This window comes from Equus asinus, chromosome 15 (assembly GCF_041296235.1).
Source record: "Equus asinus isolate D_3611 breed Donkey chromosome 15, EquAss-T2T_v2, whole genome shotgun sequence".
Taxonomy (NCBI): domain Eukaryota; kingdom Metazoa; phylum Chordata; class Mammalia; order Perissodactyla; family Equidae; genus Equus; species Equus asinus.
Window position 1 is genome coordinate 50,776,027 of NC_091804.1, and position 21,201 is coordinate 50,797,227.

The following is a 21,201-nucleotide window of genomic DNA, read 5'->3' on the forward strand; positions in this document are numbered from 1 at the left end:
TCGCGGGGGCGGGGAGAAGGCGGAGCTCGGATCAAAGCGGAAGTGGCCGTCGCGTCGCTGATTACGTAACACCACGGTGGCTGAGGCAGTTCCGCTGGCTGTGTGTACGCGGCGGGCGGCTCCCGGTGCGGCGCGCTGGGCTCTCGCGGCGCCCGCGACCCCGGCCCCCGCCTCAGCTGCAACCCGGCCGCCGCTTGAACATGGACTCCGCAGGCCAAGGTACCCGCGGCCCGGCTCGCGCTCCGCCCCTCCCTGGGGTCGCGTCTCAGCCTTTGGTGTCCCCAGTCCCGCGGCCCCTTTTCAGCTCCCCGCGCCCGGCCTCAAGCTCCCGATGGCCATGGCGCGCGTCTCCCGCCCCCGGCGTGGACCCTCCGAGGACCGATTCCCGGAGTTGTGAGTTCCTCACTCCAGGCGGCTCTCATTATGCTCCCGCCCGGTGCCTGCAGGGTCGGCCGTCCTCTGTCCCTGCGCAGGACCCTCGGGGACACTATCTGGCCCTGGACCCGGGCCGAGGTGTTGTGCGCGGCTTCGGGGAGCGAAGGGGAGGTGAAGCCGTTCTCGCATTCAGCGCAGCGCCCCGTGGGTGGCAACGCTGCTTGGAGCTCAGCCTACTTAGGGGTTGTCTCGAGGGGGGAAGGATGTAGTGAGTCAGGGGCACACCCAGCATGCCAGGCCTGTTTCCTGAACAGACACCCCGGGCCAGTTTGAGATGGCCGCTGGGGGTGTGGAGCGGGCCCAGAAGATTAAAATCTTGAGGAGGTGATACAAGTGTGTCTTCTGCTCTGGGGCTCTAGAGAGGGGATGCTGAATTCCCATGTTGACATAACTACACTGGATAATTTCTGGGTGCTCTTCTAACGTTTGAATCATATTAAGCATATTAATCGAATGTTGGAATTCCTGGGTCCTGATACATTTTGTCTGTAGGTTTTTCTGTTTTTGACATCTACATACAAAATAATTAAGCATCAAAAGTCCTGGGCTCTGATAAATTCAGGAGACTTTTCACCGTTGACTTGCATGTCTAAGTAGACATCACAAGTACTGGATTCTGATCGTGAGAATGACAGGAAACATATGCTGAGCACTTACATGTGTCAGAAACCATGCTGAACCTGTTTCTCAAATGATGTTTTTCCATTTTCAGCATGGCCCTTTGAGATTGGTCCTTGTATTGGCCCCATTTTGCAGATGATTATACAGGCTCAAGAGAGCTGGGGTTTCACCCCGGGGAAGGACTCTAGCCCCGTAGTTTTGCCTTGGCCACCAGCCCTGTGCCTATTCCCTGTAGGTCTTTTGGTAAGACACTTTCCAGTCTCCTCTTCTCTAAATCAGGAGACCTTAGGATGTGAATAGTGTCTCCCTGCTGGGCTGGTGAGGTTGGTGTCACGCAGAGCGGTTGTGCAGTGCCCGGCGTGTTTGGTAAGTGTCCACTTTTGAACTGGTGGTGATTTCCATAGGATCCAATTTTAGCTTTATAGGCAGAAAATGTGTAAAGGCCTTCATTTATTTGTTAAAAATAAAAGGGAAAAATTGTAGAGATTTTAAAGCATTTACTAAATTTGGGTAGGTTCAACATAATGGATACAAACCATGAAGTAAAATCATGTAGATTGAGCTCAATTAAAAATCATAATCGGGCCGGCCCCGTGGCCAAGTGGTTAAGTTCGCGTGCTCCACTTTGGCAGCCCAGGGTTTCACTGGTTTGGATCCTGGGTGCGGACATGGCACCATTCATCAGGCCATGCTGAGGCGGTGTCACACCTGGCACAACCAGAAGGACCTACAACTACAGTATACAACTATGTACTTGGGGGGCTTTGGGGAGAAAAAGAAGAAGAGAAAAAAAGAAGATTAGCAGCAGTTGTTAGCTCAGGTGCCAATCTTTAAAAAAAAAATCAGTTGATAAAGGGGACATGCTTCATTTAGTAAACATCCATTGAGCGCCAGGAAGGTGCCAGCTCCAGCTGTGTGGACATGTGAAGGGGTGAGCCAGCTCAGTAAAACATCTTTGGTTTTAAGTGCATTCAATCTGTTTTTACTAGACTCTAGGATTTCCACAGTAGACAAACATATTTGCAATTAAAGAGACTTTTACCTCTTTCCAACCTTTATCCCTTGTATTTTAATTTACCTTTAAAACTTGCCAGACAACATACAAAGCCTGTTTCTTCACGTAATGTGCTGATGAAAATGGAAGATGTTTTCGATGCTTTCGGTTGTATAAAAGTACCATGTGACACTTGTGTGGTTGGAGTTGCAAAGAACTGAAGTAGACCCGTTTTTCTTTGTGTGATATTCTGTCAACTTTTAGTGCAGACAGGAAGATGCACTTTGTGAAGAAGAAATAGTGACTGCAGGAGTCTGAACCTGATCTGGGTGTAGCAGAGGTGTGTGGAGGCAGTGTTCCCTCCATGCCTCACTACGTGCTGTGACCTCCTTGCTGTAGGATGAGGGTTGAGGATGCAGTAAAGGGGATTTTTGTTTTGTGCACTCCTGGCACGGGCTGAATGACTAGCGCATGCTCCTTGTGTGTAGTTAAGTGGCAGGTCACTTGATTGGAAAGTGCTGTTTGCTATGTTCATAGCCTATTAAGTTCCGTTGCTCTACAAAATGGAAGATCTGTTAGATCAGGCTGCTTTGTTTGTAGCAAAGCTTTCCTGTCTCAGAAGCTAGTATTCCCACGGGGAGAACCAGAGTTAGGGACAGTTGCCTTGCGCCAGGCTCTTTGGCTGCCTGAGATGTGGCTGCCTTCCATCTGATGGCCCAAACCATCTTTGCAGAAACCTTCAGAGAAGAGGCATTGTTAGACTCCACCCCCTCTTCCCCTACACCCTGTCCTTTCACTCTTGCTTTCGCCCTTGGTGGAGACCTCTGCTCTGTTTACTGCTCTGTGATTTCTTGCCTGACTCATTTTGTCCCTTGCAGATATCAACCTGAATTCTCCTAACAAAGGTCTGCTGTCCGACTCCATGACAGATGTCCCTGTCGACACGGCGGTGGCTGCCCAGACTCCTGCTGTGGAGGGTCTGTCGGAGGCTGAGGAGGAGGAGCTCAGAGCTGAGCTCGCAAAGGTGCAGCATCTTGGCTGTCTGTCCTGGGGTGACCATGAGTTGAGGCCCTCTCAGGCTAGTGAGGGGCCAGAGTGCTGGGCATGCTCTGGGGAGCTTGCCCTGGAGGTCATCCCCAGAGCCCCACAGAAACTGCTCTTTGTTGCCCTCACTTTCTGTGTGCCTGGACCTTGTCGGTGTCCATGAGGAGAGTGTCCACACATGGACGGTGCTCTGAGCATACCATCTGCTGGGAGTCTCTCTGTGGGAATTAACACTTGACTTTTTCAAGACCCCAGCAGTCTATCTGCTCCTGGATCTTAATTTTTCTTTTAAAAATGCTTGTTTTGTAAAAAGTGCTATGTGATCTTTTTTAAGTGAGAGTCCCTTAAGAAGAAACAGTAGCTAAGAACAAAAGCCTCCAAGTATAATTTTTATTCAAACCAACTGCCAAGAGTTTTTGTTTTTACTGTGTGATGTAGGATCTAATAGTGACTCACTTGAGATTCTAGAATCTGGTGAAATGAACTTGTTAGTATCTGACTGTAGTGTCCAGTCAGGCAGAGGCTGGAGCTCTGCTTGACCCGGGCCTCCACTGTGTCTTCAGAGATGAGCTCATCTTGATACATCCTGGGTCTAGTCCTAGGGCTGAGGAGAGCCAGCTGTGCAGACGAACCCCAGCCCCAAGACCAGGTTTCCGATCACGGGGGAAGCGTACAGCTATTTCCTAATGGAACGAAGCTTATGGGAGAAGCAGCGAGAATCCAGGCAGACTTAGACTTTGTGTTTTATTTAGGAATATGTTGGTTTAGAGGCTAAAACCACAAGGTCTTTTTCAGGGTTGAATTGCAAAGTGAAGAAGTTATTTCGTCACTTAAAGTTTTCAACTTGCATGTCCCCCAAGACAACTAGATTACATGCCCTTAAGCCCTGTTGGTCATCCCACCATAAATGGAACGTTCTAGTCACTGGCTGTAACTGCTGGAGTGAATGGCAATACTTTGGCTTCAGATGATCCTATGTTTTTTAATTATTTTTTGTTTCAACTATTTTCTAAAGCAGAATCTAGTGATACACAGGGCTCTAAGCTGTTTTTTAGCATCTTAATGCAAGCAATCACTTTTCTAGGAAAGGGATTTTTTTTTTTAGAATAGCTATTCCCATAGAAGCTGAAAATATTGAGAACTCCAAAGTAGTAATCCTCTAAAAGAGGCTCCTTTCTAAAGTCACATCCTTTTTTTTTTTTTAGAACCTGAGAAGGTTCAGGTCTTTATTGTCAGGATTCTTTCTGTCATCCTACTCAAACTACATTAAGCATGAAAGACAATTTACTGTTGGCTTGTGTAACTGGCTTTTGCCAAGGCCTGGAACTGACTTCAGGAGCACGAATGTTGTCATCAGGGCTATTTTTCTGTCACCTGGGTCTCTGGCCGTCCTTTTTCTGTCAGCTCTGCTCCTCCCCACTGCACATGGAGTCCCCACAGTGCAGGTGGGACCTGGCTGCTGCAGTTCCAGCGCCTGTTTTCCAAGCCCAGACCGGGAACCCAGAGGGAAAGGGGCTTCCCTCTCCTGTCACCAGTGCCCAGTCCCAGGGAAGAGCACTGACAGGCCTTGCTTAGTCATCTACAGGTGGGCACAGTGGTTGGTAGCCCCTCCAGAATCACTTGGCTTGGGGGCATGGGACAACAGTTTTCCAGAAGAAGTTGGGGTGCTAGTACCAGATGAAAACAGAACAGATGTTGCCGTATATTCTATTCCTAAGATGAGTTATGTTTCTGTAAGCGGAAAGTCCTTACATAATTCTGAGAAACCTCTCATTGCAGCGTGTATAAGCATGTTGGTCACTTCCTGCAATAGTGGTAGCTGATCGTGTCAACTGCACGCTTTTGCAGGTGGAAGAAGAAATTGTCACTCTGCGCCAGGTTCTGGCAGCGAAGGAGAGACATTGTGGAGAGCTGAAAAGGAAGCTGGGCCTCTCTGCCTTGGAGGGCCTGAAGCAGAACCTGTCCAGGAGCTGGCATGATGTGCAGGTCTCTAACGCGTAGGTACCTGCTCTCTGGTGGGGACACCTGATGGTTGGAGAGAGTGCTCACCAGCGTGGTGCCTCTGCCTTGTTGATGGCCATTGAGTTCTTAGGGTCAAGGCGCCTCACAGGAACAAGGGGATCAAGTGTGCCTGTTTGGAGGCAGCCAGCCAGGGTCCCTGTGTACTAGCAACCGTTCTTGTATTTATTCAAAGAGCTTGGAGTCTACACATATTTTAAAAAGATGGGTGGACACACTAGCTAGTGGTCCAAGCAGGAACTGATGAGAAGAATATGTTTTAGGGTCTAAATTTGAGAGAACACTTATTAGGTCCTAATGAGACTGACTTTCTTTTCGTCTCCATAGCTCAGTTGTTTGCTGAGGTGGCCATGGGTCCTTCTCATGAGTGTGACATGATCACAATCCCAGGACCTCTGACTCAGATGTGACTCGGCTCTCTTGAATTTGGGGAGTGCAGCTACATGGCTCCTCTGAAGTGTATCCTCCTAGGTGGCGGGATGGGAAATGTTTCCCACTGTCTTTTTTTTTTTTTGAGGAAGATTAGCCCTGGGTGAACACCTGCTGCCAATTCTCCTCTTTTTGCTGAGGAAGACTGGCCCTGAGCTCACATCCGTGCTCATCTTCCTCTGCTTTATATGCGGGACATCTACCACAGCATGGCTTGCCAAGCAGTGCCATGTCCATACCTGGGATCCTAACCAGTGAACCCCAGGCCACCAAAGCGGAACATGTGCACTTAACCTCTGCGCCACCGGGCTGGCCCCTCCCACTGTCTTAAGAAGCTGCGTGCCTGAAGAAAGACGGATTGAATCGAACTTCATAAATTTCACCTGTGAAAAGCCCGTTTCTCTGTCCTAGGAAATCATAGGTTTTGAATCCCAAAGGGTGACTGTCAGAGAAGTGTTTGGGGCCACGGGCTGTGCCCTGCTTGCTCCTCACACCATTGCTGTCCCCAAGAGCCATCATACACTGAGTGACCATGCCCTCCCTTGGCATGACTGGTGAAGAGCTGTTTGCTTCCTCTCCTGGCCTCACCTGGGCCTGCACAGCAGTGCTGAGCAGAAGTGGCAGACCTTGTTCTCAGACGGGCAGGAGGTTCACTATTCCTGCCAGCTGGTCCTCCGTTTTCCCTGGAATTTAACCTGCAGTTTGAAACCTGGGTTGAAATAGTTTTTCTAAATAATTTACCGCAGACTTTCTATTTTTAGCTATATGAAAACTTCTGAGAAACTTGGAGAGTGGAATGAGAAAGTGACCCAGTCGGACCTGTGAGTGCCTCTCCATCAGCACCTCCCTCCTCTTCTTCCCTGACACTCCTTTTAGGGACAAAGAGGCTGTGCACACTTGGCACAAGCCTGGTTCTGGTGTTTCTTGGCAAATTAGTTTTAATATAATTCTCCTCTCAAACAGAAGTGAAATGGTCCTTTAAACTCTGGTGGGACAGGGTGCAGTTGCTGAAGGAAATTCACTCAGCCACCAGACCATGCTGAAAACTTCCCTCTGTGTGACTCGTGTCCCTCAGACAGAGGCCGGAGCTGGGCTCGGGCACTGTCTCTGGCCAGTAGATGCTCCTTGGCTTCAGAGCGGGCACAGTAGTTGAGTGCTATCTGGACTGATGTTGGTGATTTTCATGTTGTTTTTTGGTCTCCTTCCTTCTCCTGCGGACCTAGCTCCAGCTAGTGGGTCCTCAGAACTTCTCTCGAACTTAGGGGTGGTAATTGAGTAGGGGGCATGGCACAGGCCATGCCAGTGGGATCTTGAAGGAGTCCCTTTTGTCTGAGAAGCACCAAGCTGGCAGCCGCATGGAAGGTTAGCAGAGCATGAAATGCGCATGAGTAGCTTTTCGTATATGACTCCTGATGTTTTATTTCAGATCCTTAAGCGAGATAATAGCACTGTGCTCCAATCTGATTCCAACTTGTTTGCACTGGGTGGGACAATATTTAAAAATGGTTACCTTCTGGGATTTTCCTGTCTCTCATTTAGAGGGAAGTGCTGTCGTGGTTGCCAGAGAACATGGGCAGAATGTCCTTCCGTGTTGGGCTGAAAGGACGGTGTTGCTCCTGAGCTGTCTTGAAGGTGCCTGGGACCCCAGGTTGGCCGGCTGTGCTCATGGTGCCATTCCAGCTTCATGCCACGAGGGGAGCCAGTGCCAGGGACTCTGTTGATTCGTGTTTCACTGTGTTTGTGTAGTTTGGCATGACAAGCACTTGCTGCCATCGGTGTTCTGGGAGCACTGGTGTGCTGTGTCTTCAGGGCTGTTCGGCGGTGCCTCTCCCGAGGGGCAGAGGTTCAGGTGAGACAGTGTGTCATTTGTGTAGTTTGGGCAGCAGGCAGGTGCATAGTGCGGATGATCTGAAAACAGCCTTAGGGGATTAGTGGTCTTCGGTAAAACCAGCTGCCATAAAGCTGCCAGGATGCCATTGCAAATACAGTCCTGGCTCCTCTGAAAGAAACCTGTGGCTCTGGGCCTGGAAGTCTGGCCAACAGGATGGCCCTTTCCAAGAGCTATACCAGGCAGTGGCCATTCCCTTGCAATCTCACCAGCAGTCTTGTTGGTGAAGAGTTGTCAAAGTGACGCTTCCAGGGCTCGGGGCATTGACAGCCCAGGAGGAGGGGACAGCACGGCTCAGGAGATGGGGTGGCTAGACACATTGGCTGCTCTGCACTCTGAGGTGAAGGAGTGCTGGGGGTGCCTGTTGGGTGCCTCCCTAGTTGTCACTCAGGGAGACTGCTGGCAGGTTCTACTGCCCAGAGCACTGGGAGGGGAAGGTGCAGCAGGAGCACACCCTTGCCCCCAGCCCGCCCCGCCACGCCCGTGCTCAGCCTCCCTGTCTGGACCGTGAGGTGAGGACAGTGTCTAACCCTTGTACTGTGGCTGCCCCTGTTTGGAGGTTCCTGTTTCTGAAGGAGTCACTTGTGTCACCTCGTTTCCACACCCTAGAAATGCTGAGGGCTGTGGAGTGCGAGGAAATTGCCTCTCGTTGGTGTCTGGTGGGGGTGCTGCCTTGTGGAGTCGCCCACAGCGAGCTCCTCTCCTGTTGGTGGCTCAGTGCCCGGACCCCCTTCTGAGTCACCCTCAGGGCTCTCCTCCCCATCCATAAGGACTCACGGCATAGGCGTGTGTTCACTCCAACTTGAGATTCCCAGACTTGGCCCCGTGGGTGCAAATTAGAGATTCTGTCAGGGTTTTTCTTTAAATCTTCTGCTTCAGACTGTTTTTTACTTCAACAAACCACAGAATGTTGACATGGTCTTCCGTATTTGTTATTCCAGGAAAACCTGAGCTTGAAGATGTGTTCTGACTTTGTATTTCTGAAATTCAGTGTTGCATGTTGTTAGTTGCCTGTACCTGGTGTTTTGTAGATAACGACCATGGCTCCAGGTGCACAGAGGTCTATTTCTTGTAGTTAATCTTAATTTACTCACTTTAAAATGTAAGCAATTCGTCAGGCCAGGTCTTGGGTTGGGGTTGCTACCAAGCACTGCAAATTAGGGACCCCAGAGAAGGCTCCAGAGCCTTTCCTCAGTAGGCTGCATTGTGAGGGATGTGCCTTTGCACCTTTATTGCCACAGTGTTGTTAGAGCCTGAGACAGACTGTGGTGTGGGTGGCAGCCCTGGGCAAAGGTGCTGTCAGGTGAGAGGGTGCCTGGGGGGTTACCCAGAGTCCATGTGGGACCCTCCTGGAAGGAGCATGTGGACTCTCATCTTCAGTGCCAATCAGTTGTGGCCTAGGACAGACCCTGCCCCTCTGCTTGGGTGACCCTGTCAGGTTCCAGCCATGCAGCTCTCTGGGTTTCTGTACAGGTGGTTGGATTTTTAATTAATTTATTTTTTTGAGGAAGATTAGCCTTGAGCTAACATCTGCTGCCAATCCTCCTCTTTTTGCTGAGGAAGGCTGGCCCTGAGCCAATATCTGTGCTCATCTTCTTCCACTTTATATGTGGGATGCCTACCACAGCATGGCTTGCCAAGCAGTGCCATGTCCGCACCCTGGATCCGAACCGGCGAACCCCGGGCCACCAAAGCGGAACGTGCGCACTTAACCGCTGCATCACTGGGCCAGCCCCTAAGGTGATTGGATTTTGTTTCAGTTCCTGTTAATTTCAGACCGTCACAGGGGAGGGGATTTCAGGTAGTCAAATTTGTCTAAAGCCTGGATTCAGAACTGACTTCTTTTTAGTTATTGACTCCAGGAAATGCAGAAGCAAATTTTTTTAAGATTGGTGCCTGAGCTAACAACTGTTACCAATCTTTTTTTTCTTCTTTTTCTCCCCAAAGCCCCCCAGTACATAGTTGTATATTTTTTAGTTGTTTAGCTGTGGGTCCTTCTAGTTGTGGCATGTGGGACGCTGCTTTGGCATGGCCTGATAAGCAGTACCATGTCTGCGCCCAGGATCCAAACCGGTGAAACCCTGGGCCGCCAAAGTGGAGCACATGAACTTAACCGCTCGGCCATGGGGCCGGCCCCCAGAAGCAAATTTTTCAGCAATGGTTTTAGAAACTGTTTTCTTCCCATTGTTACAATATGTTCCAGAATCCACTGACCTTCCTGGGAACAGATAAATTCGAGGTTCTAGTGACTTCAGGATGCTTCCACACTCTCCTGCTAGGCAGCAGCACATGTGTTGAGTCTTGGGTCCTCTGGACACCAGTGAAGCCCGAAGCCCCACTGTGCTGTGAGTGGGCCACTGTCAGGTAGAGGGAGGTCCCTCCTGGGATGCTCAGGGTAGGGCAGTCCCCACAGAATGGTAAGATCAGAGGGTCACGGCAGAAACTGATCCTGCGTGGACAGGCTGGAGTGGTCAGGAGACTGGCCTGAGGGAGGAGGGCAGCAGGTGCTCACATAGGGCCTCCTGTAGGTGGCAGTGGGAACAAATGGGAGGGAAGGGCTCAGAAGACCCATTGCTGGTGCCGTCTGACACTGCCCACTGTGACCTGCTGACACTGGCAGGGTGAGAGAAGACTGGCATCTCGGGAGCCCTGCTGTCTTTAGCTGTTATTTCCTCAGGGTTGCTGGGGTGACCAGAAAGGAGCTCTTGGGTTCAGGATGCTGTGTCTTTTTTTTGTGGTGGCAGCTGGATGAGGGCCGGCAGCTCTAGGTGTTAGCTCTCAAGGTGTCCTTGCCGTCCTGTGGTCAAGGCACCTGGCCTGTGCCCACCTTTGCCCGTCTTGCTGACATCAAGGTCATGGAGCCATGTCTCATGTGATGCACCCGTGTGTGGGTGGACAAGGCAGGAGGGCAGGGAAAAGGCAGTCTTTGTTAAGAGCCAAGACCACCTCCTTGCACTGAGTGAGAATGGTGGCGTGAGATGAAGGTCTCCCCAGTGCTGAAAGGATGTTGTAGAGACAGCACAGAAGGATGGTGGGCTGGAGGGGCTCCTCAGTCTGTGAAGGCCGGCACACCACAGGCCGCGTGTCCCACTGTCAGATGCGTTCACCATGAGTGTGGTTGGGCTGTGTTTTCTTCCCTCAGAGGACTGTCTTACATGAGGAGAGAGGGAGGAGCTTCCTGAATGCAGTGACAGGGACTCGTGAGGACTTTTCTGGTTCTGCCCCCGACTCATGGCCCTTGGGCCTGTTTTCTCTGCAGCAGGCAGATCCCGTGCCTCCCGAGTAGTCAGTCGCTGAGAGGAGTCAAGGAAAGTGGGATAAGTAATTATCAAATGAGGAGGACAAGAACTTCAATTGCAGTAAGATCAGAAAACAGTATCCTTGCAGGATGGGAGGCCCTGACCTGGCAGTGCCGCCTCTGTCCTCGCTGCAGGTCCCCTGGCGCCCCAGAGACTGAACACGTGTCCCCTCCATGGTGACCAGGCGAGCACTCACTGACCGCTCCTCCCTCCTTTCTGGGCACTTTCCAGGCACTCTGTGTCCTTGCTTGCGAGTGGTGGCTGCCCCTTCTGCTTGGTTGGTTGAACTGGTGTTTCTTCTTCCCAGCTACAAGAAGACTCAGGAGACTCTCTCGCAGGCGGGACAGAAGACTTCAGCTGCCCTGTCTACCATGGGCTCTGCCATCAGCAGGAAGCTAGGAGACATGAGGTGAGACACCTGCCCCGGCCCCCTGCCCTGAGTCAGGGGAGGTTTTAGATCCATCAGAGGTTCTGCGGGAAACCTGCTGGAGCCCCATGGCTCAGATGCACCTCCATATGTGGCCATACCAGCCCCGGACCAGTTGGCTCACAGACTCTCGTTTGCAGGGTGCGTCTGCCTCCTGTTGGCTGCCTCTTTGCCATTTCTGTATTTCTCGGGGGAGGGGTGGTCACTGGTACCTTTGGGTAACTTCTGATGCTTGGAATTGTTGAAGGTGGATGCTTCTCATTGAAGTCTCCTTGAGAGAAAGTGACTCCGGCCTGGGGGTCAGTGTCAAGGTGGGCTGTCAGTCTGGGTGGGCCAGCAGCCAGGACAGGTCCAGGTCAAGCTTGTTTCCTTGTTGTGTTTGCCTGGCCCGGATCTCAGAGAATGTGCGGTCGCACACCAGGAGCCCCGACTGAGTGTTCTTTCCTGGAGGCTGATAAGACCCTCATGGCCACCAAAGGTGCCTCTTGAGCAGAGCCTGGGGCCAGGGAGTGTGGGGGTGGCTCAGGCACTGTTGGACTGCACATGGCGGCACCCCAGCCTGACAGCCATGCCCTCATCCAGCTGGGCTACTGCTAGCCCTGCATTTCCTACTCTGGGCTCCTTGGCCATGCCCACTAGGCCGCCTTTCCTACACAGCACGGTGCCCAGGGGAGTGGCCTCTGTGCCATGGTGAATCCTGGGTCAGCTACCTCTTAGCTGTGTCCTCGGCAAGGCCTCCCTCTTGGGGTTGTTAGGATGAAACGCATATCGGTGAATGACAGGGTGGAATGCAGGTCTTTGCCAGTGCTGTGGCCCTGGCCCCTGGGTGCTGCTGCCCAGCCCTGCCCTGGCCCCTGACCCATACTTGGGACTAGTCCCCTCACTTTTGGACTTCAAGGAATGCCTCCCTGTAGCCCCCACCTCGTCTTCAGGCTCCTGTCCTCCTACAGTTGAGAATCACATGGTGGTGGTGCCTGTGGGCTTGGCATGCTGAGTGCCAAGGGGGTCCACCCAGCTGACTCCTCATCTCTTACCCTTGGGTGAGCTCTCTCCCTGTCTGCTTAGGTTAGGTATTTCCCCACCTCACAGGCCTGGTGATTGCCTTGTGGGGCCTCAAGGTGGGGGCTCTGCCCTGGCCACTTAGCCAGAGGCAAAAACACATACTCACACCCCCGGGGACCCACCCAGCCAAGCAGAGGATGGCTTATACCTAGAGCTGTGCTCACTTTTTATTTTTGTTTGACGTAATTATCTCACCCCCCAACATTTTAGTTTGAAAAATTTCAAACCTTTGGAGAAGCTGAACAATCAGTACGCAGTCTTATATGTTCCTCTGTGCCTAAGGAGTGTGCCCTCCACACCTGGGCCTTTAGGCACACTCCTGAGCAGCTGTGGCTGTGGCTTCCTGCAGGTACCGTATAAATGCAGGCCTTGCCTGCTGTAGCTGTGATTTGGACCCAAGAGGGAGCACTCTCCCCAAGATGCGGCTCTGAGTGAGGAGCAAGGAGGGTCTGCAGTGATCCCTCCCAAGGCTTCACACTAATCTGCTGACAGCTGACTTTGTGAGTGTGTTCCTGTAACAAATTTCGTTTGAAATTAGATGGGACGCCATCACTGCTGCACTCTGGGACACCTGCTTTGGCCACCTGAGCCACACTGTGGTAAGCCCGGTGACAGACTGATCACATGCCAGTGGTGGCCTGGCCTCATTCCCAGGGATAGCCACAGAGGGTGAGGCAGGCAGTCCCCGCACCATGGAGTGAGCAGTGTGTCAGGTTGTGCCTGTTCTTTCCTCAAAATGCTCGTCTGATAACAGCATTTGAAGGAAGCAATAAATGCTGTTGTGCTTAAATTACATTCTTTACTAGGAAAGTTCTCTTTGACTTTTGGCATTATTCACTCATTTTAAGTATTCTCACTTACTTTTGAGTGTGTTCAGAGCACCGTTGGTGGAAATTGGACAAGAGGGTGGAGTCTCAGCACATGGCCTCAGGTGGTCTCTGAGGCCAAGGCCCGTTAACCTCCCCAGTTTAGAGCCCAAGGTTTAGAGTTGACTGCTTCTTGAGAGTGAAAATCGGGGTCAGGGAGTCTGGGCCTGGTGGTGCAGCAGTTAAGTTTGCATGTTCTGCTTTGGTGGCCTGGGATCTGCCGGTTTGGATCCCAGGTGCAGACCTGCACACTGCTTGTCAAGCCATGCTGTGGCAGGCATCTCACATATAAAATAGAGGAAGATGGGCACGGATTTTGTCTCAGGGGCAGTCTTCCTCAGCAAAAAGAGGAGGATTGGCGGCCGATGTTAGCTCAGGGATAATCTTCCTCAAAAAAGAAAATCAGGTTCAGGGAGGTTTACATCATGAGTTTAGGGCTGGGAGATCCCTGGCTGGCTGCTGTGTGGGGCCAGGTCCTTCAGGACAACTGCCCCCTGGTGGTTTTCTCAATGTGCCTGTCCAGGAACAGCCCTGGCCTGAGAGGGGTTGGGAGAGGGAGTGGGAGCTGGATTTGAGTCAAGGGCTGGGTTGAAGCAGGGTTGAGTTTCTGTCCAGCTTGGTGACCTTTAACAAGTCACCCGTCTTCTCTAAACCTTAATCAGATTTCCTGCCTGAGTGATGTGCGCACATCAGGCCATGTGATTGTGTGTGTGTCACTTCTGAAATGACCACCAGGTTGAGGGTGGCCTCCAGAGTGTTAGAGGTGGAGGGCCTGGCTGGGGAGTGGAGGTGGCCCTGTGCCCCTCCCCGTGCTGGCAGCTGCCCTTGGACACACATGCGTGCATTTCTAGGTTGGCTTCTGTCATCCTGGTGATGGAGCCAGTGCAAAGTGCTCAGCCCTGAAGGGGTCCAGATCGGTGTGGTGTGTGTGTGTGCTCTGGTCCAGCTGAAGCTCCACAGAGAACACTGGCTGGTCTGTTGCCATGTAGTGTGTTGGCCAAGCCTGGCTGACTCAGGGTTCTGGGTGTTGGCACACCAGACTCTGAGGGTTGTGGAGTTGCATGGCCCATCTCACACCTTTCCACATCTCTTCTCTTTGGGGCTTCTTCCCTCTAAGCTCCAGATAGGGTTATGGACCTGTGGTCCCTTGCAGAGTCGGGACTCAGGGAGATTGGACATGGGGTGCATGTTCTGTTCTCCCTGGCAGTGTGAGGACTGGAGGGGTGTCACAGGGGTCCCTGTGTGGCCTTCTGGAGCTTGTGTGGAGGGGCAGGGTGGGCACTGGCCTCCCTCTCCTAATGCTGCATTTCTTCTTTCCTCCTGCTGCCACCTCGTAGGGCTCGTCCGTTCTCGCACTCCTTTAGGTAAGCCTGATGTGGGGCACACCTGTGGAAGATGTTTTTCTGACTCAGGGCAGGGTGCACTCTGGCTGGCCCGTGGGAGGCTGTGCTGGATGAAGAGGGTGAGACAGAGGTAATGGAACGGCCAGAGGCCGCCCCTGCCCAGCACACAAGGCTGGCCAGGCATTGATTGCAGTGTGTTAGAGTGTGCACTGTCACTTCCTGAGCTGTGGTTGTGTGGGTCGTCGCCAGCGGCACGATTGATGTAGGGACTCCTCCTTGGCCTCCCCATCAATGGTTGTGTTGACACCCAGTTGCTGGCGCTGCCTACTCCAAACCAGCCTCATGGAGCACATCCATCTCAGCCAACACCCAAGTTTATTCCCAAAAAGAGACATGTTCACATGAGAGGGTCGTGCTGGACCCTCCAGCTGTCGTGTTCTTTACATCTTCCTTCAAAGCACGGCCCCCATTTCCTCCTCCTCCTGAGAAGAAGTCCTGTCCCTTCCCGTTGAGTTTGCCTCGTTTATTGCTGAGAGCTCTTTCTGCACTAGAGCAGTGTGGGGACCCAGTTAGACACCCTCCCAAATGGTCCTTTATCTCTTGCTGATTAAATTGTGCTCTTCCAGGCCAGCACCAGTGCTCTGATGTCACACACTCTTCTAGCTTCGAGGTCTGGAACCCAATTCCAGAACAATCTGTGATTTTAAATATTTTTATTCACTTGACCTAGTGGTTTCTCTTTTGCCGAAAAATGTTTTAACTTGCTGTGAAGTCAAGTAAGGACATGTGACATCTATTTGTACCAAAAGGTTTTTAAAGCTCCAGTCCTCGGTCTTCTTAGTTTCCCTATTTTAATGCCATCCCTCAGGAATGTCTCACTTCTGGGGTGACTTTGGAGCCGAGAGGGAGGAGCCTTGGGTTGAGTTTTCCTCCTGGGGAGGCAGGCTTTACAAGGCTCCTCTTGTGTGGTGGCCAGAGTGTTCCAACTGCTGGGAGTGGGGGTCCCACTGCCCACCCTGCAGTCAGGTTCCTGTGTGCACTGAGCTGGTGAGGATAGTGAATGTGGTCTTGTCCTCGTGTTAACTCTTGCTTCCTTCTCTGCCTCTACCATGCTTCCAAGCAGCAGCTACTCCATCCGCCACTCGATAAGCATGCCGGCCATGAGGTAATGTACGCCTGCGCTCCAAAGCTCCCAGAGCCGGGTGGGAGCTGGGTGGGAGCGGGAGGCTCCTGCTGGTCAGCTTTGTACTTCCCATATCCCTGAACCAAGGACCTCCTTCCCCTGGCAGCCTCCTGTCAGCTAAGAGTTGGGAAAGACCCCTTCTAGGCTGAAGAGCTAGTAGGGATGAGGCTCAGAGGAGACCCTTGTGCCAAATTGGACTCCATCTGGAACTTTCCAGGCCTGCCTGTGGGGTCGGGCCAGAGAGGGCACAGAGTCTCACACATTCACCTGGCACCTGGGAGGCTTCAGGTATCTCCAAGTCTGTTCTGGAGACTTTTATCTCCACCTAGAGGGGAGCCCTGGTCTCCTTAGAACCCCCAGAGCTGTGGCCTGTCCCTCCTGCGAGCCCCCGCCCGCGTTCTCTCCTGCTCTTCCTTGGAGCCCTGGCTCTCAGTGAGTTCCTGCCCTCCTTCCAGGAGAATCTGCTGCAGCTGCCGCACCCCAGAGCATGCAGGGAGTCCTTGATAGGCTGCCTCCAGGGGCCTGGGGGCAGGGCGGCGAGCCAGTGAGGGGAGAGCTGGTTGTGTAAGAGGGTGCTGGGTGGGACTGGGGCTGGCCTGCTTTCTCCTCTCCTGCCTCTGTATCACTCTCTTGTCCCAGAATTGTCCTTGGTTTTCCTTTTGCTTGACGTCTGTGAGAGATTTGTCTGAAGAACACATGGGACTTTTCATAACCCTAGTACATGTACATTTAGGGTGCAGCAGAAATGTGCCCCACATCTCACCTGCTGCCCAGGTGAGGGTTCTGCAGTTTGCCCGGGTGAAATCTGGGTCTCACCAGCTGGTGGCATGCAGGTCTTCGGTCCTTGCAGTTGACGGGTGTGGCTGAGCTCAGTTCTGACCTGGGGAAGTCTCCAGAATGATGTTAGCTGCAGGGGGTGTATCCCCTTCTCCTTTTCTTAGCTTGTTACATTTTTGCAGTGAGTTCTCAGGATGCTGTCAGGGATCTTTCCAGAGGATGACCCTAACCTTGAGGCCCTTCAGATTTAGGAGGGCAACACAACCATTTGCTCCTTATAGTGACGCCTGTTCCCTCTCTCTTTAAAGGAACTCTGCAACCTTCAAGTCATTTGAAGATCGAGTTGGGACCATAAAGGTAACTGTACCTGGACCATCCGATTTTCTTGATGGGGTGTGACCTGTTGCTTCCATAAACTTATGTAATCGTTGTAGATTCACATGTGGTTTAGGAATTAATACAGAGGCCCTTGTGCCTTTTATACACTTTCCCCCAACAATAACATCTTGCAGCATCACAAGCAGAATATGACGTCAAAACATCTAGATACGGGGGCTGGCCCCGTGGCCGAGTGGTTAAGTTCGCGCACTCCAGTGCGGTGTCCCAGGGCTTCGCTGGTTCGGATCCTGGGCACGGACATGGCACCACTCATCAGGCCACACTGAGGGGGCGTCCCACGTGCCACAACTAGAAGGACCCACAACTAAAATACACAACTATGTATTGGGGGGATTTGGGGAGAAGAAGTAGAAAGAGAAAAAAAAAGATTGGCAAGATTGGCAACAGTTGCTAGCTCAGGTGCCAATCTTTAAAAAACAAAACAAAACATCTAGATACAGAAGAGTTCCATCCCCACAAAAATCCTTCATGGGGCCCACCTTCATCCTGTCGTGCCCCCGGCAACCACTCAGCTCTTCCTTTTCTATAATTTGGTCATTCCAAGAGTGTCACATAAATGGAACCGTACAGCATGTAGCCTTTTGGGATTGGCTCTTTTCACTCTGCGTAATTCACTGAGATCGTCTAGCCTGTTTCCTGTCAGTAATTTGTTCCTTTTTATTGCTAGGCGGTGTTGATGTTACATAAATTTATGTAGAGAATAGAACACTTTGAATTCCCAGCACAGGCCTAGGACCTGCCTGGCATTGTGTGCTCTGTCTCAAGTTTTTCTTTCTTGGTCTTTTCCCATCTGTAGTCTAAGGTTGTGGGTGGCAGAGAGAATGGCAGTGACAACCTTCCCTCCCCGACTGGGAGTGGCGACAAGCCCCTGCCTGATCACACGCCTTTCTAAGCCCGTAGCAGCTTCGCCCGGCCGTGGAACACATGCAAGTACCCTCTCATCGCCACAACTGCACCTCTGCGCAGCGGAGCAGCCGGCCGGGCCGCTGGTGAGCGCAAAGAGCTGGTTTTGAGGACAGTCCTGCCATCCACACGTAGACGTGGCCGCTGCACTCACATGAGTTAGAGAACACAGTCTTGTACACAGATGCTTCACACTAAAGTTGGTAGATGCAGCAGGTCACTGTGTGTCCTTCCCAGGGTGCGGGAAGTGGACAGGGTGGCAGGTCCCACGGCATCTTGAGCCAAAGCCCAAGTTCTCTTTGGGAACCTGTTAGTTCATCAGAATGTTGAAAGAATGGGAAGAGCGATAAGTATAAAATAAGTGGTATTTCCTAACTCCTTCCCTAAGTCACAGAGGGAAGAGTCATCCAGAAAGCCCTATCTAATCTGCAGTTTTTATTTCAAGATGCTAAACGAGAAAACTGTCCATTTTCTGAAACCCTCCAGAAAAGAAACTGATTATCAGCAGCTGCCTGATTGTTACACTAATGATCTAGCTTTAACAAAAGCAAATTCTTTATTTTTTAAATGCAGTGGATTTTTCAAAAATTAAAACTAAGCAAAGCAGCTTTAGTGTCATAGTTAGAAAATATTATTTCTTTGGACTCAAGCTGAAATACAAGCCTTACATCGCCTTATGCTTTATTGGTTTATAATGTTTTTATATATAAAAATGAGGGTTCTTTAGGGGTTTTGAGCACTATGTAGAATTCTGCATCTAGCCCAAGTGGCAGCATGCCTGTCTCAGTGGTGTGTTTTATTTCACTGACACACTATCCCAGTATATATTGCTTCTCTCTCCTCTCAACAACTGTGGCAACTTCCGCTGGCCAAAGAGCTCCTGGGCCTCTGGGGTTGGGGGTGGGGGACAGGAGAAAGAAAAGCAGCACCTTCCACAGTGCTGCTGAGGTGCCCTTGTGCAGGCCAGGTCCTGCGGCACGTTACTGCTCAGCACCTCTAGCCGGGGACAAGCCAGCACCAGATGGACCCTACAGGGCAGGTCGGGGCTGGGGCACTGAGGTCTGCTGGAACTCTGCTGTCCCCTTTTCTCAGGAGCCACAAAGATCTCTTTCCCATTTTAAAGCTGCCATGCCCCAGCAACCTCTCACCCAGGGCCCCACATGTCGGGTGTGTCTGAAGGGGCAGCTCCGTGCCTTACTGGCTCTGAGCAGGCAGAGGCCTTGCCTGCACGTGCATCTGCACCCCCTGTGGGTATCTGCTCTGGGAGACGGCAGTGAATTCTCTGGTGCTGAGTGTGTGCTGGTCACTTCAGACCCCCCCCCCCCCCCGCCCCAGAGGACTGCGGGCCATGCTTGTGCCAGGGGAAGAGCACTCAGCGTTCTTTCTCTGGGGTAGAGTCTCTCAGTTGGGGTGTCAGGAGAAGGCAGGGTGCACGGGTAGTAACTGATTTGGCTTTTCCTTAAAGTAAATAATGGGTAATTTGTCAATAAAGCATTCCTTTATTATGGGAAAAATCCACTTCAGCTTGTGTGGTGTGTCTTCATTCAGGAAGGTGACGAAAGAGTGGCAAGTAAACTGACAGGCAATATCCCTGCCGTCATGAGCCTACAGCCAGGGAGAGGCAGGCAGGAAATAGATAACCTCAAGACAGATTCCAAATCTCCAATGCTATGAAGAAAAACAGAGCACGCTGTGAGAGAATATAGTGCTGACAAACCTGTGGAGTCCCTGAGGAAGGGACATGGAGGGCGCGGAGGAGCTGGCCAGGTTCCAGTTAGGTCAAGGCTGAGCTGCAAAAGTTGTGCAAGCCAGCATTTGCCCTGTTGAAGGAGCCGGGCCTGGCATGACAGCAGCTTGGAGTCCTATGAGCATCTAGCTGCAGTTATACCAGCTGTTGCAGTGCAGAAAGGCTACCTGCATCCCTCAGTCAGTGAAGAGCTCTCGCTGGGTCTCACACAGGCGGAGGGAGCTCACTCACTGGGAAGTGAGCATCAGGAAAGAGGCTCACGCTCTTCCATCAGCAGTGTGCTGGCTGTCCCATCCTCAAGTCCTTGCTCTGCAGATAGGACCATGTGAAGATAATGATGGGTAAATGACAAAGCCCTGAATGAATAAGGCGAGTGTGGAGCAAAGATGAACTAAGGTGACATAGGCAAAACGTGGGGACGGGTTCCAGATAGCGGCAAGGGCACGCGGCAGCTGCCAGGCGAGGCCTGCCTCGAGAGTGTGCAGAGGCACTGGTGGGTCCCCAGGTGATTTGAGGACTCCTTTGTTGTTAAATCTTTTAAGGTAATAGGTCTCCAGGGGTCAAAAGTCAAAATGGGATACAAGGCAGGAGCAAAAATGTGCCTGGTCCCTGCCGGTCCCCCACCCACCCTCTATGATGACTGTTAGTACTTGTTTATCTTCCTAGTGTCTCTTCATGCAAAAGCAAGCAAATAGGAATGTGTATTCTCACAGCCTTCCCTTTCTTACTCAAACGGTGGCATACAGTGTTCTGCACCCTGTGTTTCCTTCCTGCGATTCTCTGGAGTGCCAGCCACACCACCTCTGAGGCCCTTTGAGGGAGAGCCACTGCTCTTTGCTGCCCTGGTTCTTCAGACATGTCCGTTCCTGGCATCCTGAGCGTTCCCAGTGGGAAGCCCCTTTACTAGGATCATTGGACCTCCTTAGGGGTCAGAGAGTAGGGCTTGCCCCAGATGTAACAGCAGGGAAAGTTAGTGACTTCAAATTGTATGAGACAGACACTCCAGCACGACAGTCCAATACAACAGGGAGCTGGTACAAAGGGCAGAAGGCACCACCGCTGCCTTCAGTCAGCGTTTCCCCTCATTTATGTTTGAAATGGGTTCCATGTGGTCTTCGTTTATTCAATAATTAAATGCCCTTTGGGTAAGAGTCTGCTAGGTTTTATGGAGTACAAGGGTGAATCTGATGTGGACCCAGCTCTGAAGGGCTTGGCACTTCCATTTGTGGGAGAAGAAAAGGTATCCTCTAATCAATTTGTAGAGATGAGATTGGAGAACTGGAGTAACTGGTGGGTCAACTGGCACCACGGACAGAGTGGGAGGGACTGGCATTGGAGAGCAGCAGCAGCACCTGCTTCTCCAGAGCCTCAGTTCCCTCATCTCGGGGTGCGGGCAATGGGGTCTGTCTCCCCAGTTAAGAGGCATGTAAAGCACAGGGCCTGACTGTCGCCACTGGTGACATTTGACAGGTACCTTTCCTGTCTTATTTTCTCTAAATGGGCTTATTTATTTATAAACATACTTGTTATAATGTACTTTTTATATATCATGCGTCTTACTCATTTTACTTTCAGGAACTATCACAAGAATTTTCTATGCGATTATGTAGCCTTTCTATACATTTTTAATAACTATGCTGTTCCCTTTGAATGTGCTTATTGTACAGGTGGACAGGTTTTCATTTTCACCATAAATGACACCAATCAAGAGCAGCTTAGTGCACACAGCTTTTTCTGTATTTGGAAACATTTTCTTAGGGCAAAT

The 21,201-nt window shown here is 51.5% G+C and overlaps 1 protein-coding gene across 6 annotated transcripts; it reads left to right on the forward strand.

The window, feature by feature from the left end:
- Positions 1-49: 49 nt before the first annotated feature.
- Positions 50-19,212, forward strand: TPD52L2 (TPD52 like 2). Of its 6 annotated transcripts, XM_014849076.3 has the most exons (9): positions 61-219; positions 2,929-3,074; positions 4,943-5,091; positions 6,304-6,363; positions 11,037-11,138; positions 14,422-14,448; positions 15,551-15,592; positions 16,696-16,744; positions 17,583-19,212. In XM_014849076.3, the coding sequence occupies exons 1-9, from the start codon at positions 201-203 to the stop codon at positions 17,676-17,678; spliced, it is 690 nt and encodes a 229-aa protein (XP_014704562.1). In that variant the 5' UTR covers positions 61-200; the 3' UTR covers positions 17,679-19,212. The 6 variants fall into 6 exon arrangements, with proteins under 6 accessions (XP_014704566.1, XP_014704568.1, XP_014704565.1 ...); XM_014849079.3 differs by lacking the exon at positions 6,304-6,363 and having other exon boundaries at positions 59-219; XM_014849078.3 differs by lacking the exon at positions 14,422-14,448.
- The last annotated feature ends 1,989 nt before the right edge of the window (positions 19,213-21,201 follow it).

Bases quoted from the DNA above. Each gene is read 5' to 3' on its own strand.
- TPD52L2 (XM_014849076.3), top strand. The intron at 3,075-4,942 runs GTGCAGCATCTT...ACGCTTTTGCAG, and splicing joins TCAGAGCTGAGCTCGCAAAG to GTGGAAGAAGAAATTGTCAC. The intron at 5,092-6,303 runs GTAGGTACCTGC...TTCTATTTTTAG, and splicing joins GATGTGCAGGTCTCTAACGC to CTATATGAAAACTTCTGAGA.